Genomic DNA, 13,634 nt, shown 5'->3' on the forward strand with positions numbered 1-13,634 from the left:
ACTTACTTGTTTAAGACTTTCTCCATTCTGAGCGCCACCTACCCACCAGCCTTATCAGTCTCCACTGTTTCCTTGGTAGAGGGAAGCCAGGTTTGTGGATAATCTTTGAATCTTGAACTTTGCCTTTTTAAGCTATGCCATTGTGTATGCTTATTCGTGTGAATGGATTATCCTCCATCCTATCTCTCTTTCCATCCACAATAGAAATATTTTACTGTCCTTTGAATTTCTGTAGCATTTTCTGTCTTTAAATTCTGTAGACCTTAAGTTTTTTAATTATTTAATCACACTCCCCCCCCCCAATTAAACTGCAAACTCCTTCTGAGAAAAAGACCTTTATTCACTCTGGTGCCTAGCACACCATCTTATGGAGAGCAGGTGATCAATACATATTTGTCAAATAAATGAATAACAATTAAAAAACACTTGACTTTCACAGAACTGATATGGGTTCTAAAATTGTTTTAAATCATAATGTAATATCCTGCCAGTACATAGCAGGACAGTCACACTAGCTTTAAAATACAGAAATACATCCCTACCACTGCCCCTTGCCACCTGAGAGCCTCCCACTACCACTGTTGGCCTGGTTTCTCCTCCTCCAGGGGCGTGTGGACTCTTGCACTCCCCTATCTAAAGAACTGATGCCTTCCACAGCAGGCAGCATTCAGGCCCCTGCTCCAGCCATATGGCCGGGGTCCACAGGTGGAAGTCTCCATTCTGGCCAATCAAGACCCATGCAAAGTCACTGTCGAATATTTGATAATTACCCCTGATTATATGTAAAGTTTGAAATGTATATGTAAAATTTGAAAATGAGGTTTCTTCTCACTGCAAAATCTCTTGAAAGAGTCAGCAAATCCAGGGATAGAAAGGAAAATGAAACTTTGTCAGTCTCTGAAGGTCTAGGGTACATCCATTAGGACTCAATCTTCATGTAAACCAGAAGGTAAGCAGTTTCCCGCCTAGAAAGAAAAAAAAATGCATCAGCATAACAGAGATGAATCATTTATAGTCAACGGATCCATTTATTAATTCATGATGGCACAAGCATCAGAAAAGTTTCTGGTTGTTGGATCAAGTCTTCATCTATCCAATACCTCAGAGGGGGAAAATGGATAACTTGAAAAAATAGCCACTAATCTTCTACTAGTTGACATCTCTATCAGGGGTTGACAAACCAACAGCCCACAAGCCAAATATCACCATGTTTCTGCGAATGAATTTAGCTGTAATACAGCCACACCCATTCATTGAGGTATTGTCTGTGGCTGCTTCTTGCTACAGGTTAGAGTTGAGGACTTGCAACAGAGACTTTATGGCCCACACAGCCTTATTTACTCTCTGGCCATTTACAGAAAAAGTTTGCCAAACACTTATCTAAATAAAGGGAGAACTGATCACAGACAACCAGAAGGTGACAGAGAATGGGCATCTAAGGAAGATGTTCAGAAGAAAGAAAAGATAAAAACCAGAAGACTATAAGAGGATTTCAAAAACAAATTTCATCTACTTCATTATTTTTCACATAATCAGGCCTACTCCTGCTCCTGAAATCATTTCAAATACCACCTGTGGTATACAATGTCACTGCTAACCCAGAAACTCAACTTAAAAAAAAACTTACAAAGTCTCCCTGTTTTAACCTCATCCAGGAGGAGACAGGTAAGATGGCGGAGGAATAGGGGACCCTAATTTTGCCTGGTCCCTGGAATTCATCTAGATAGCTATCAAATCATTATGAACATCTGCAAATTCAACTGGAGATCTAAGAAAAGAATTGCTGCAAATGTACAAATACAAAAAGGACCACTTTTTGCAAGGTAGGAGGTGTAGAGAAGTGAATCTGAGGTGATATATCAGAAGATAAATCCTGTAAGACAATACTGGAGAGTGATAATAGCAGCAGAGTGCAAAACTGAAACCTTTAGAAGTCTTCTCTGGTGAAGGACGTCCCTGCCTGCAAGGTGCTCAGGTGGCAAAGGAGGGCAGAATCCTAGGTGGAACAGTGTGTCTCAGGATCCCCAAGGCCACAAAAAGAACGGGGGTGCCTGAGCGCAAAAGAGTTCCCAAGCATTGGAGCAGGGAACCCAGCTGCCAACAGTGAGCCCAAGGAGTGGGTTTTCTGTTTGGTGTTGCCATAAATCATGAAGTGTTGCACGGCTGGGTGACTACTCTCCAAGGAGGGGCCCAGCAAGAGGCAGAAGAGCAGCAAGACCACCCTCCATGACATGGGAGAGGCAGTGCGGGTGCATGCCACCGCAAAAGTTTGTAAAGTTGGAGACTCAAAACAAGGTCTCATGCCTGAGATAAAAATGTTCCATCACAGGCTGGGTGAGCTTGGAGTGTGGAAGGAAACCAGGGAGACAAGAGTGATGAACTGTTTTACCCTGAGGGCACACTGAGGAGTGGGGGACATGAGCTTTCAGCTCCAAGGCTGGAGATTTGGGCACCAGCATTTTTATTTTCATCCCTCAAATTGGTGCTCAAAGCCTTCAGGGAACAAAAGCCACAGAGAGCAATTGAGAGCTGATTATACTGAGCATGGCCCCCTTGGCAAAGGGAGCGCAATACTGCCCGAGCAAAGACACATGAGAATCAATGCAACAGGCTCTAGAATATTAGTAAGAACATCTAGATAATACCAAGTTTACTGATCATAGAGAACTGCAAAATTCCAGCACTAGGCATGTTTCTTTCTCATGATTCTTTAGTTTTTCATTTAAATTTTTTTCCATTCCAACTGATTTTTTATTTTAGCAACTCCTTTTTTAATTTATGTTTTATATATCTATTTTTAATTTTTGGCTTCCTTTCACTGTATTCAATTTTATTTTTGTATACACATAAGTTTTTCTTTCTTTACAATTCTGGGATTTAGTTTTTCTAAGATCAAAATACATGCAGGATCTAATTTATTGCTCTGTTTTGTTCACCTTCTGTGTGATTTTATTCCTTTTTTTCTTCTTTTCTGTAGCTTCTTAGTTGATCTCTTCTTAGTTGTTTAGTGTATATCTTTCTGGATTGTTGCCATTTTTATACTTTGTGCTCTCTTTCATCTATTCTTCTCCGGACACAATGACAAAAGAGAAGAACTCAACCAAAAAAAAAGAGAGAGAGAGAGAGAGAACAAGAGCTAGGGACTTATTCAGTATGGATATAAGTAAGATGTCAGAACTAGAATTCAAGACAATGACTACAAAAATACTAGCAGGATTTGAAAAAAGCATAGAAGACAATGGAGAACCCCTTTCTGGAGAAACAAAACAACAAAATACTAATCAGGTTGAAATAAAAAAGATATAACTGAGATGTGATTTTTTTTAAAATGTAGGCTCTAACTGCTAGGATAAAGGAGGCAGAAGAGAAAGTCACTGATACAGAAAAAAATGATGGAAAATTTAATAAATGAGAAAAAGAGAGAGAAATAACTACTGGATCATGAAGGGGAGAATTCAAGAGATAAGTAACACCACAAAGTGAAATAATATGAGAATACTTGGCATGCCAGAGAAAGAAGAAAGAGGGAGGGCAGACAGTTTATTTGAGCAAAATTATAGCTGAGAACTTCTCTAATCTAGAGAAGGAAACAAGTATTCTCCAGGAGACACAGAGAACCAAAATCAATAAAAACAGATCAACACCTTGAAATACAATACTGAAGCTTGAATATTTCAAAGACAAACGGAAACTCTTGAAAGCAGCTCAGGACAAAACGTCCTTAATCTACAAGGATAGAAACATAAGGCTGACAGCAGACTTATCCACAGAGACCTGGCAAGCCACTCTCCTGGCAAGCAGGAGAAGCCTGCTTCTCCCTCTGCTTATGTCTTTGCCTCTCTCTCTCTTTCAGCCATTAGAAACGACAAATACCCACCATTTGCTTCAAATCATTCTGAAAACCTACAAATTCGACCTGAGATCTAAAGAGAGAACAGCTGGAATGCTACAGTGAGAAGAGTTTGCCCTTCCATCAAGTACAACTTGTTTTTGGCCACTCTGCACTGAGCAAAATGACTAGAAAGAAAAATTCACCTCAAAAGAAAGAATCAGAAACAGTCCTCTCTCCAACAGAGTTACAAAATTTGGATTACAATTCAATGTCAGAAAGCCAATTCAGAAGCACTATTATAAAGCGACTGGTGGCTCTAGAAAAAAGCATAAGGATTCAAGAGACTACATGACTGCAGAATTTAGATCTAATCAGGCAGAAATTAAAAATCAATTAAATGAGATGCAATCCAGGGATCCCTGGGTGGCACAGCGGTTTAGCACCTGCCTTTGGCTCAGGGCACCATCTTGGAGACCCGGGATTGAATCCCACGTCGGGCTCCCAGTGCATGGAGCCTGCTTCTCCCTCTGCCTATGTCTCTGCCTCTCTCTCTCTTTCTCTCTCTGTGTGACTATAGTAAATAAATCAAAAAAAAATTTAAAAAGTGAGATGCAATCCAAACTAGAGGTCCTAATGACGAGGGTTAACGAGGTAAAAGAACAAGTGAGTGACATAGAGGACAAGTTGGTGTCAAGGAGGGAAACTGAGGAAAAAAGAAAAACAATGAAAAGATCATGAGGATAGGTTAAGGGAAATAAATGACAGCCTCAGAAGGAAAAATCTACGTTTAATTGGGGTTCCCCTGGCACAAAAACAGACACATATATCAATGGACAGAATAGAGAATCCAGAAGTGGACCCTCAACTTTATGGTCAACTAATATTCGATAAAGGAGGAAAGACTATCCACTGGAAGAAAGACAGTCTCTTCAATAAATGGTGCTAGGAAATTTGGACATCCACGTGCAGAAGAATGAAACCAGACCACTCTCTTTCACCAGACACAAAGGTAAACTCAAAATGGATGAACGATCTAAATGTGAGACAAGATTCCATCAAAATCTTAGAGGAGAACACAGGCAACACCCTTTTTGAACTTGGCCACAGTAACTTCTTGCAAGATACTCCACAAAGGCAAAAGAAACAAAAGCAAAAATGAACTATTGGGACTTCATCAAGATAAGAAGCTTTTGCACAGCAAAGGATACAGTCAACAAAACTAAAAGACAACCTACAGAATGGGAGAAGATATTTGCAAATGACATATCAGATAAAGGGCTAGTTTCCAAGATCTATAAAGAACTTATTAAACTCAACACCCAAGAAACAAGCAATCCAATCATGAAATGGGCAAAAGACATGAAGAGAAATCTCACAGAGGAAGACATAGACATGGCCAACATGCACATGAGAAAATGCTCTGCATCACTTGCCATTAGGGAAATACAAATCAAAACCACAATGAGATACCACCTCACACCAGTGAGAATGGGGGAAATTAACAAGGCAGGAAACTACAAATGTTGGAGAGGATGGGGAGAAAAGGGAACCCTCTTACACTGTTGGTGGGAATGTGAACTGGTGCAGCCACTCTGGAAATCGGTGCGGAGGTTCCTCAAAGAGTTAGAAATAGACCTGCCCTACGACCCAGCAATTGCACTACTGAGGATTTACCCCAAAGATACAGATGCAATGAAACGTCGGGACACCTGCACCCCGATGTTTCTAGCAGCAATGTCCACAATAGCCAAACTGTGGAAGGAGCCTCGGTGTCCATCAAAAAATGAATGGATAAAGAAGATGGGGTTTATGTATACAATGGAATATTACTCAGCCATTAGAAATGACAAATACCCACCATTTGCTTCAACGTGGATGGAACTGGAGGGTATTATGCTGGGTGAAGTAAGTCAATCGGAGAAGGACAAACAGTGTATGTTCTCATTCATTTGGGGAATATAAATATTAGTGAAAGGGAATAGAAGGGAAGGAAGAAGAAATGTGTGGGAAATATCAGAAAGGGAGACAGAACATAAAGACTCCTAACTCTGGGAAATGAACTAGGGGTGGTGGAAGGGGAGGAGGGTGGGGGGGTGGGGGTGAGTGGGTGACAGGCACTGAGGGGGACACTTGACGGGATGAGCACTGGGTGTTATTCTGTATGTTGGCAAATTGAACACCAATAAAAAAATAAATTTATTATTATTAAAAAAAGATATGAAGAAGAACACTATATCATAATAAAAGGGTGTATCCAACAAGAGGATCTAACAATTGTAAATATTTATCCTGTAACTTGGGAGTAGCCACATATATAAATCAATTCATAACAAATTTAAAGAAGCATATTGGTAATAATGCATTAATAGTCGAGGACTTTAACATCCCACTCACAGCAATGGGGATATCATCTAAGGATATCAAAAGGAAACCAGGGCTTTGAATAACACACTGTACCAGATAAACTTCACAGATACGTTCAGAGCATTCCATCCTAAAGCAACAGAATATATATTCTTCTCCAGTGCACATGGAATATTCTCCATAATAAATCACAAATTGGGTCACAAATCAGGTCTCAACCAGTACCAAATATTGGGATTATTCCCTGCATATTTTCAGACCACAATGCTTTATCATTTGAACTCAATCACAAGAGAAAATTTGAAAGGAAAACAAATGCATGGAGATTAAAGAGCATCCTACAAGAGATTAGGAATGGGTCGACCAAGAAATTAAAGAATATTTTTTTAACGCATGGAAACAAGGAAATGAAAACCTTTTTGATGCAGCAAAGGTGGTCCTAAAGGGAAGTATATAGCAATAGAAGCATTTCTCAAGAAACAAGAAAGGTCTCAAATATACAACCTAACCTTACACCTAAAGGAGCTGGAGAAATAACAGCAAATAAAGCCTACATCAAGCATAAGAGAAATAATAAAGATTAGAACAGAAATCAGTGATTTAGAAACCAAAAGAAAAATAGAACAGATCAATGAAAGTAAGAGCTGGTTCTTTGACAGATTTAACAAGATGGATAAACTCCTAGCCAGACTTATCAAAAAACAAAGAGAGAAAGGCCCCAAATCAATAAAATCACGAATGAAAGAAGAGAGATCACAACAACCACCAAAGAAATACAAACAATTATAAGAACATATTGTGAGCAACTATATGCCAACAAATTAGGCAATCTGGAAGAAATGGATGCACTGCTGGAAACCTACAAATTATCAAAACTGAAACAGGAAAAAATAGAAAACCTAAACAGACCAATAACCATCAAGGAATTTGAAGCAGTCATCAAACCCCTACCAAGAAACAAGAGTCCAGGGACAGATGGCTTCCCAGGGGAATTCTACCAAACATTTAAAGACAACTAATACCTATTATTCTGAAGTTGTTTCAAAAATAGAAATGGAAAACAATTTCCAAACTCATTCTATGAGGCCAGCATTACCTTGACCCCAAAACCAGACACAAAGACCCAATCAAAAAGGAGAATTACAGACCAATATGTCTGACAAAGATTAATGTCAAAATACTCACCAAGATACTAGCCAATAAATGTATATTAAAAGGATTATTCACCAGACCAAATGGAATTTATTCCTAGGATGCAAGGATGGTTCAACATCTGCAAATCAATCAATGTGATACACCACATTAATAAAAGAAAGGACAATAACCATATGATCCTCTCAATAGATGCAGAAAATACAATTGACAATTGTTTCAAAGTGTTTCAAAGAAAAAACCAATTTCTTTATTAAAACTCTCCACATTGTTAGGGTAGAGGGAACATACATTAATATCATAAAAGCCATTTATGAAAAGCCCACAGTGAATATCATTCTCAGTGGGGAAAAACTAAGAGCTTTTCCACTAAGGTCAGGAACACAACAGAGATGCCCACTCCCACCATTTTTGTTGAACGTAGTACTGGAAGCCCTAGCCTCAGAAATCAGATTAAAAAAATAAAGAAAAGGCATTCAATTGGAAAAGAAAAAGTCAAATTCCACTCTTTGCAGATGACATGATACTCTATGTAGAAAACCCAAAAGACAGCATCCAAAATTGCTAGAACTCATACAGCAATTCAGCAATGGGGGAGGATATAAAATCAATGCACAGAAATCAGTTGCATTTCTTCTATACACTAACAATGAGGCAGAAGAAAGAGAAATCAAGGAATCCATCCCATTTTCAAATGCATCAAACCTACAAGATACCTAGAAAAAAACCTAACCAATGAGGCAAAGGATCTTACTCCAAAAACTATAGAATATTCATGAAAGAAATTGATGAAAGACACAAAGACATGGAAAAATATTCCACGCTCATGGGTTGGAAGAACAAATATTGTTAAAATGTCTATGCTACACAAAACAATCTACATGTTCAATGAAATCCCTATCAAAATACCATCAACATTTTTCAGAGCTGGAACAAATAATTCTAAAATTTGTATTACTCAGCCATCAGAAACAACAAATACCCACCATTTACTTCAACACGGATGGAACTAGAGGGTATTATGCTGAGTGCAGTAAGTAAATCGGAGAAGGATAAACATTATATGGTTTCGTTGATACGGGGAATATAAAAAATAGTGAAAGGGATTATAGTGGGAAGGAGAGAAAATGAGTGGGAAATATCAGAGAGGGAGACAAAACATGAGAGACTCCTAACTCTGGGAAATGAACAAGGGGTTGTGGAAGGGGAGGTGGGCAGGGGGATGGGGTGACTGGGTGATGGGCACTGAGGGGGCACTTGACGGGGTTAGCACTGGGTGTTATGCTATATGTTGGCAAATCAGACTCCAATAAAAAATATACAATATATATTTTTTAAAGAATTTAAAAAATAATAAAATAAAATAAATAAAATTTGTATGGAACCAGAAATGACCCCAAATAGCTAAAGGAATGTTGAAAAAGACTAAAGCTAGTAGCATCACTATTCTGGACTTCAAGCTGTATTACAAAGCTGTAATCATCAAGACAGTATAGTACCCACCCAAAAACAGACACATACACCAATGAAACAGGACAGAGAATCCAGAGTGGACTCTCAACTGAATGTTCAACTAATCATTGACAAAGCAGAGAAGAATATCCAATGGAAAAAAGACAATCTCTTCACCAAATGGTGTTGAGAAAATTGGACAGCCACATGCAGAGGAATGAAACTGGACCATTTTCTTATACTACACATAAAAATAAACTCAAACTGGATGAAAGACCTGAATGTGAGACAGGAATCCACCAAAATCCTAAGGAGAACACAGGCAACAACCTCTTTGACTTTGGCCACAGCAACTTCTTGCTAGACTCCTCTCCAAAGGCAAGGGAAACAAAGGCAAAAATGAGCCACTGGAATTTCAAGATAAAAAGCTTCTGCACAGGGATCCCTGGGTGGCACAGCGGTTTAGCGCCTGCCTTTGGCCCAGGGCGCGATCCTGGAGATGCGGGATTGAATCCCACGTCGGGCTCCCGGTGCATGGAGCCTGCTTCTCCCTCTGCCTGTGTCTCTGCCTCTCTCTCTCTCTCTCTCTGTGACTATCATAAATAAATAAATAAATAAATAAATAAATAAATAAATAAAGCTTCTGCACAGCAAAGTAAAGAGTAAACAAAAGCAATAGACAACCTACAGAATAGGAGAAAATATTTGCAAATGACGTATCAGATAAAAGACTAGCATCCAAGATCTATAAAGAACTTCTCAAACTCAACACCCAAAGAACAAATAATCCAGTCAAGAAATGGGTAGAAGACATGAACAGACATTCCTCCAATGAAGACCTACACATGGCCAACAGACACATGAAAATAATACTCAGCATTACTCAGCATCGGGAAAATACAAATCAAAACCACAAAGAGAAACCACTTCACACCAGTGAGAATGGCTAAAATTAACAAGTCATAAAACAACAGATGTTAGTGAAAATGCAGAGAAAAGAGAACCCTCTTACACTGTTGGTGAGAATGCAAGCTAGTGCAGCCACTTTGGAAAACTGTGTGGAGGTTCCTCAAGAAGTTAAAAACAGAGCTACCCTATGACCCAACAATTGTACTACTGGGTATTTAGCCAAAGGACACAAATATAGTGATTTGAAGGGGCACCTGCACCCCAATGTTTAAAGCACAATGTCCACAATAACCAAACTATAGAAAAAGCCCAGATGTCTTTTGACAGGTGAATGGATAAGGAGGATGTGATAAATATATAGATAGATAGACATAGATATAGATATTTAATGCAATAGTACTCTTCCATAAAAAGAAACTGAAATCTTTTGCAATGGCATGTACAGAACCAGAGGGTATTATGCTAAGCAAAATGGTAAGAAAAAGATAAATACCATATGATTTCACTCATATGTGGAATTTAAGAAACAAAATAGGATCTAGGGGAAGGGAGAGAAAACTAAAACAAGACGAAATCAGAGAGGGAGACAAACTATAAGTCTAAATCTAAGAAACAAACTGAGAGTTGCTGGAGGGGAGGTGGGTGGGGGAATCGGGTAACTGGTGATAGATAGGCTATAAGGAGGGCACATGATGTAATGAGCACGTTATATACAACGGATGAATCACTGAACTCTACCTCTGGATATAATAATACACCATTTAAATTAATGAATTTAAATAAAAATTTTAAAAGACCTTCATCCAGCTTTTTTCTCTACCTGCCCTCTGCAGTTGTTGATTTTTAAAGATGTACTTATAGCTACTTACTAAATGCAAGCCACTGTACCAGGCAAAGAAAAAGAAAAGAATGACCCTTGCTCACAAATACATGGCATGTTATAAAAGTTATATAAACAAACAATTACAAACAGGGTGGTCCTTGCTATAAAGGAAGTATGCTTAAAGTGCAGGACAAGCATATGAAAAGCCCCTAAAAATCTTCTGGACTCAATCGACAAAGGCTCTACAGAGTAGGAGAAGCCATCAACAGAGATATAATAGCATGAGTGGGAGTTTGCCTCAATAATAAATTAGGAGAGGGCAAAACAGAGCAGAAACTGCATGTGAAAGCCATAGACGACATGACATTTGAAGCACTACTTATACTTTAGTATTATTGGAATCTAAATTGTGAAAAATGCATGGTTTGGTGAGATATGTAATGAGAGAGGAGGCTAAGCAGTCACTGGGGAGTTTTCCAAATATAAGTGGCAGCTGAATCCATGAGAGTTTCATACAGCAATAAGAACCTTGTGTACAGGATGCCTGGGTGGCTCAGCAGTTGAGCATCTGCCTTTGGCTCAGGGTGTAATCCCGGCTCCCAGTGGAGAGCCTACTTCTCCCTCTGCCTATGTCTCTGCTTCTCTGTGTGTGTGTCTCTCGTGAATAAATAAATAAAACCTTAAAAAAAAGAACCCTGTGTGAACTCATTGGGCTTCCATTACACAAACACTTCTCTTACCAGCGGTAGTTATGATTTCCATAAGTACACTGGATGTCTTCCCAGGATACCTGGAAGTACATAAATAGATGAAGTGAAGCATCCAGCTGACATATGTTAAGCACCCAGATAGTACAGGGTGCTACCATTTACCCTTCCTCAATCACCCAAACAACCCCACCCCTAGTACCTCCCAAGACCTGGATCATCCAGTGTCAGGATGCCATGTTTATAAAGCTGCTTTTAATATCGTTGGTCTCTCCATTTAAACTTGACTGTGCTTGGTTTTTGCATATATCTAACTCTTCTTTCTTTCCCACAGAGCATGAAGCTAGAACACCAAAAACCTGGATACTGTGCTACGTGGACTCTCACAGAGCTATACGCTAGATGGGGACTTCATGCAGAAAAGGACGTTAAGCAGAATCATACCTATAAATATAACAAACCAACGGTTGCTAGAAGGGTGGGGAGTGGGGATGGGAAAAATGTGAAGGGGATTGGAAGATATAGGCTTCCCAGTATGGAATGGGTAAGTCACAGGAATAAAAGGCACAGCATAGGGCACCTACATTGCTCAGTCAGTTGAACATTCAACCTGATTTTGGCTCAGGTCATGATCTCAGGGTCATAAGATTGAGACCCATGTCAGGGCTCTGCACTGAGCATGGAACCTGCTTGGGATTCTCTCCCTCTGCCCCTCTCTCACCCCCACTTACTCGCACTCGCTCTCTCTCTCTCTCATAAAGAAAAAGGCACAGCGTAAGGAATGTAGTCAGTGATGCTTTGATAGCATTGTATGGGAACAGATGGTAGCTATACCTCCAGTGAGCACAGCATAATGTATGAACTTGTTGAATCATTATATTGTACACCTGGAATGAATGTAATATTGTGCCAACTATGCTTTAGTTTAAAAAGCTTTTCATAAAGAAAAGGACTTGTTTTTAAAGGCCCCATGCACAGAAATAACTGGCTCACAATGGGGCCTGACCTTGAGAACACATCTAGTACTGGGCTCAGAATTTATTAGAGGTGGCTAACCCAGGACAAAATGAAATTTTGGACAACATTCTCACCCAAGAAACATTGGAATCATTGAAGCAGAACCATTTTCCATCCACAGAATTCTGGATATAGGCACAGTAATGACCAAAGTCAGCTGCTCCCACATGGGCAACCACAGCAAAGAGTTCATATTGTCTTCCAAGCTGGAAGGACATAAGGCACAGTATTATGCACCATCATCCCTCCTTTTCTAACCGTAGTCTAGAATAAAGAAACATTATTTCGTCACATATTTATTTAGTGCCTACTCTGTGCCAGGCACTGGTACTTCAAGGGTCCTAGAAAATAGTCCTTGAACTCAAGAATTTCACAATTAATTAAGCCACAATTCTATTGCCATGCCCCTGAAAAGGAGAAGGAACAATCACCTGGGGAAAGCTCCCCAGAGAAGATATGCTTTAATTGATCCCAAAGGATGAACAAGGCTAGCAGACAAGTTATATCTATGAGGGATACTCAAATGGACCTAAAAATTGCAAAGACTTGGCAGCACGGCAAAACACAGCATGCTGAGAAAGTGGAAGTCAGAGGTGGTGCTGGGAACTCACAGTAGATGAAGCTACAAACGTCAAGTCAATAATTGGAACTTTATTTTTTTGTAGTTTCGTTTTTTAACATTCCAGTTAGTTAACATAGAGTGTAATATTAGTTTCAGGAATAGAATTTAGTGGTTTTTGAATGAGAATTAGAGTTACTGAGTGTCATCAGATGGGTTTAAGCAGAGAAGGAACATCATCAGATTTGTGCTTGAGGAAAACACCAGAATAACATGGTTTGAAAAACGGAATGAAAAGTCATGTGAGACAAATGAGGTAAGTTAGGGCACTGCAACAGTTCAGAGAAGAAATGGTGATAGCCTAGATACTTACCATCAATAGTAATCATTAAATAATAATAATCGTTCTTAACCTCATCATTATTAGCCAACTCTTGGCATTCACTATGCATTTAGCTACGTCTTTATATGAATTACTTCATTCAGTACTCACAACAATCATGTAAGATGGGTGCTAATATAAATCTTATTTTACAAAGGTGGAATCTAAGCTCAGGGAGGTAAAGTAAATTACACAAAGGTCAGAACTTATAAATAGAAGAGGCCGGATTCCAACCTGGGCCTGACTTCAAAGTCCAAGCTCTTAATCCTCACTCTATACTAAGAAAATGAGAATAAAGGTGGGGATGAAGGGACAAATTTGTGTAAAACTAGGGATAAATAACCAAAAATACTTTGTAAATGAATGGATATTGGGCAGAGGGCAAGTAGGAGGCATCACTGGCTTAGAAATTAGGAACATATTGGTGCTGTAAAGTT

At 39.2% G+C, this 13,634-nt stretch overlaps 1 protein-coding gene across 6 annotated transcripts in view; it reads right to left on the reverse strand.

Moving 5' to 3' along the window:
• Window positions 1-319: 319 nt before the first annotated feature.
• Window positions 320-13,634, reverse strand: part of USP18 (ubiquitin specific peptidase 18) — a 71,710-nt gene continuing 58,395 nt past the window's right edge. For 4 of the 6 annotated variants that reach the window (XM_041736674.1, XM_041736672.1, XM_041736676.1 and 1 more), the window contains 3 exons: window positions 12,331-12,462; window positions 11,273-11,322; window positions 320-965 (listed from right to left, as the gene is read on the reverse strand). In XM_041736674.1, the coding sequence (XP_041592608.1) occupies window positions 920-965; window positions 11,273-11,322; window positions 12,331-12,462 (228 nt within the window). In that variant the 3' untranslated portion in view covers window positions 320-919. Of the gene's footprint in view, window positions 966-11,268; window positions 11,323-12,330; window positions 12,463-13,634 lie in introns of those variants that run through there. The other 2 variants (XM_041736673.1, XM_041736677.1) reach the window with 2 other exon arrangements.

Source organism: Vulpes lagopus, chromosome 21 (genome assembly GCF_018345385.1).
Source record: "Vulpes lagopus strain Blue_001 chromosome 21, ASM1834538v1, whole genome shotgun sequence".
Classification (NCBI taxonomy): Eukaryota; Metazoa; Chordata; class Mammalia; order Carnivora; family Canidae; genus Vulpes; species Vulpes lagopus.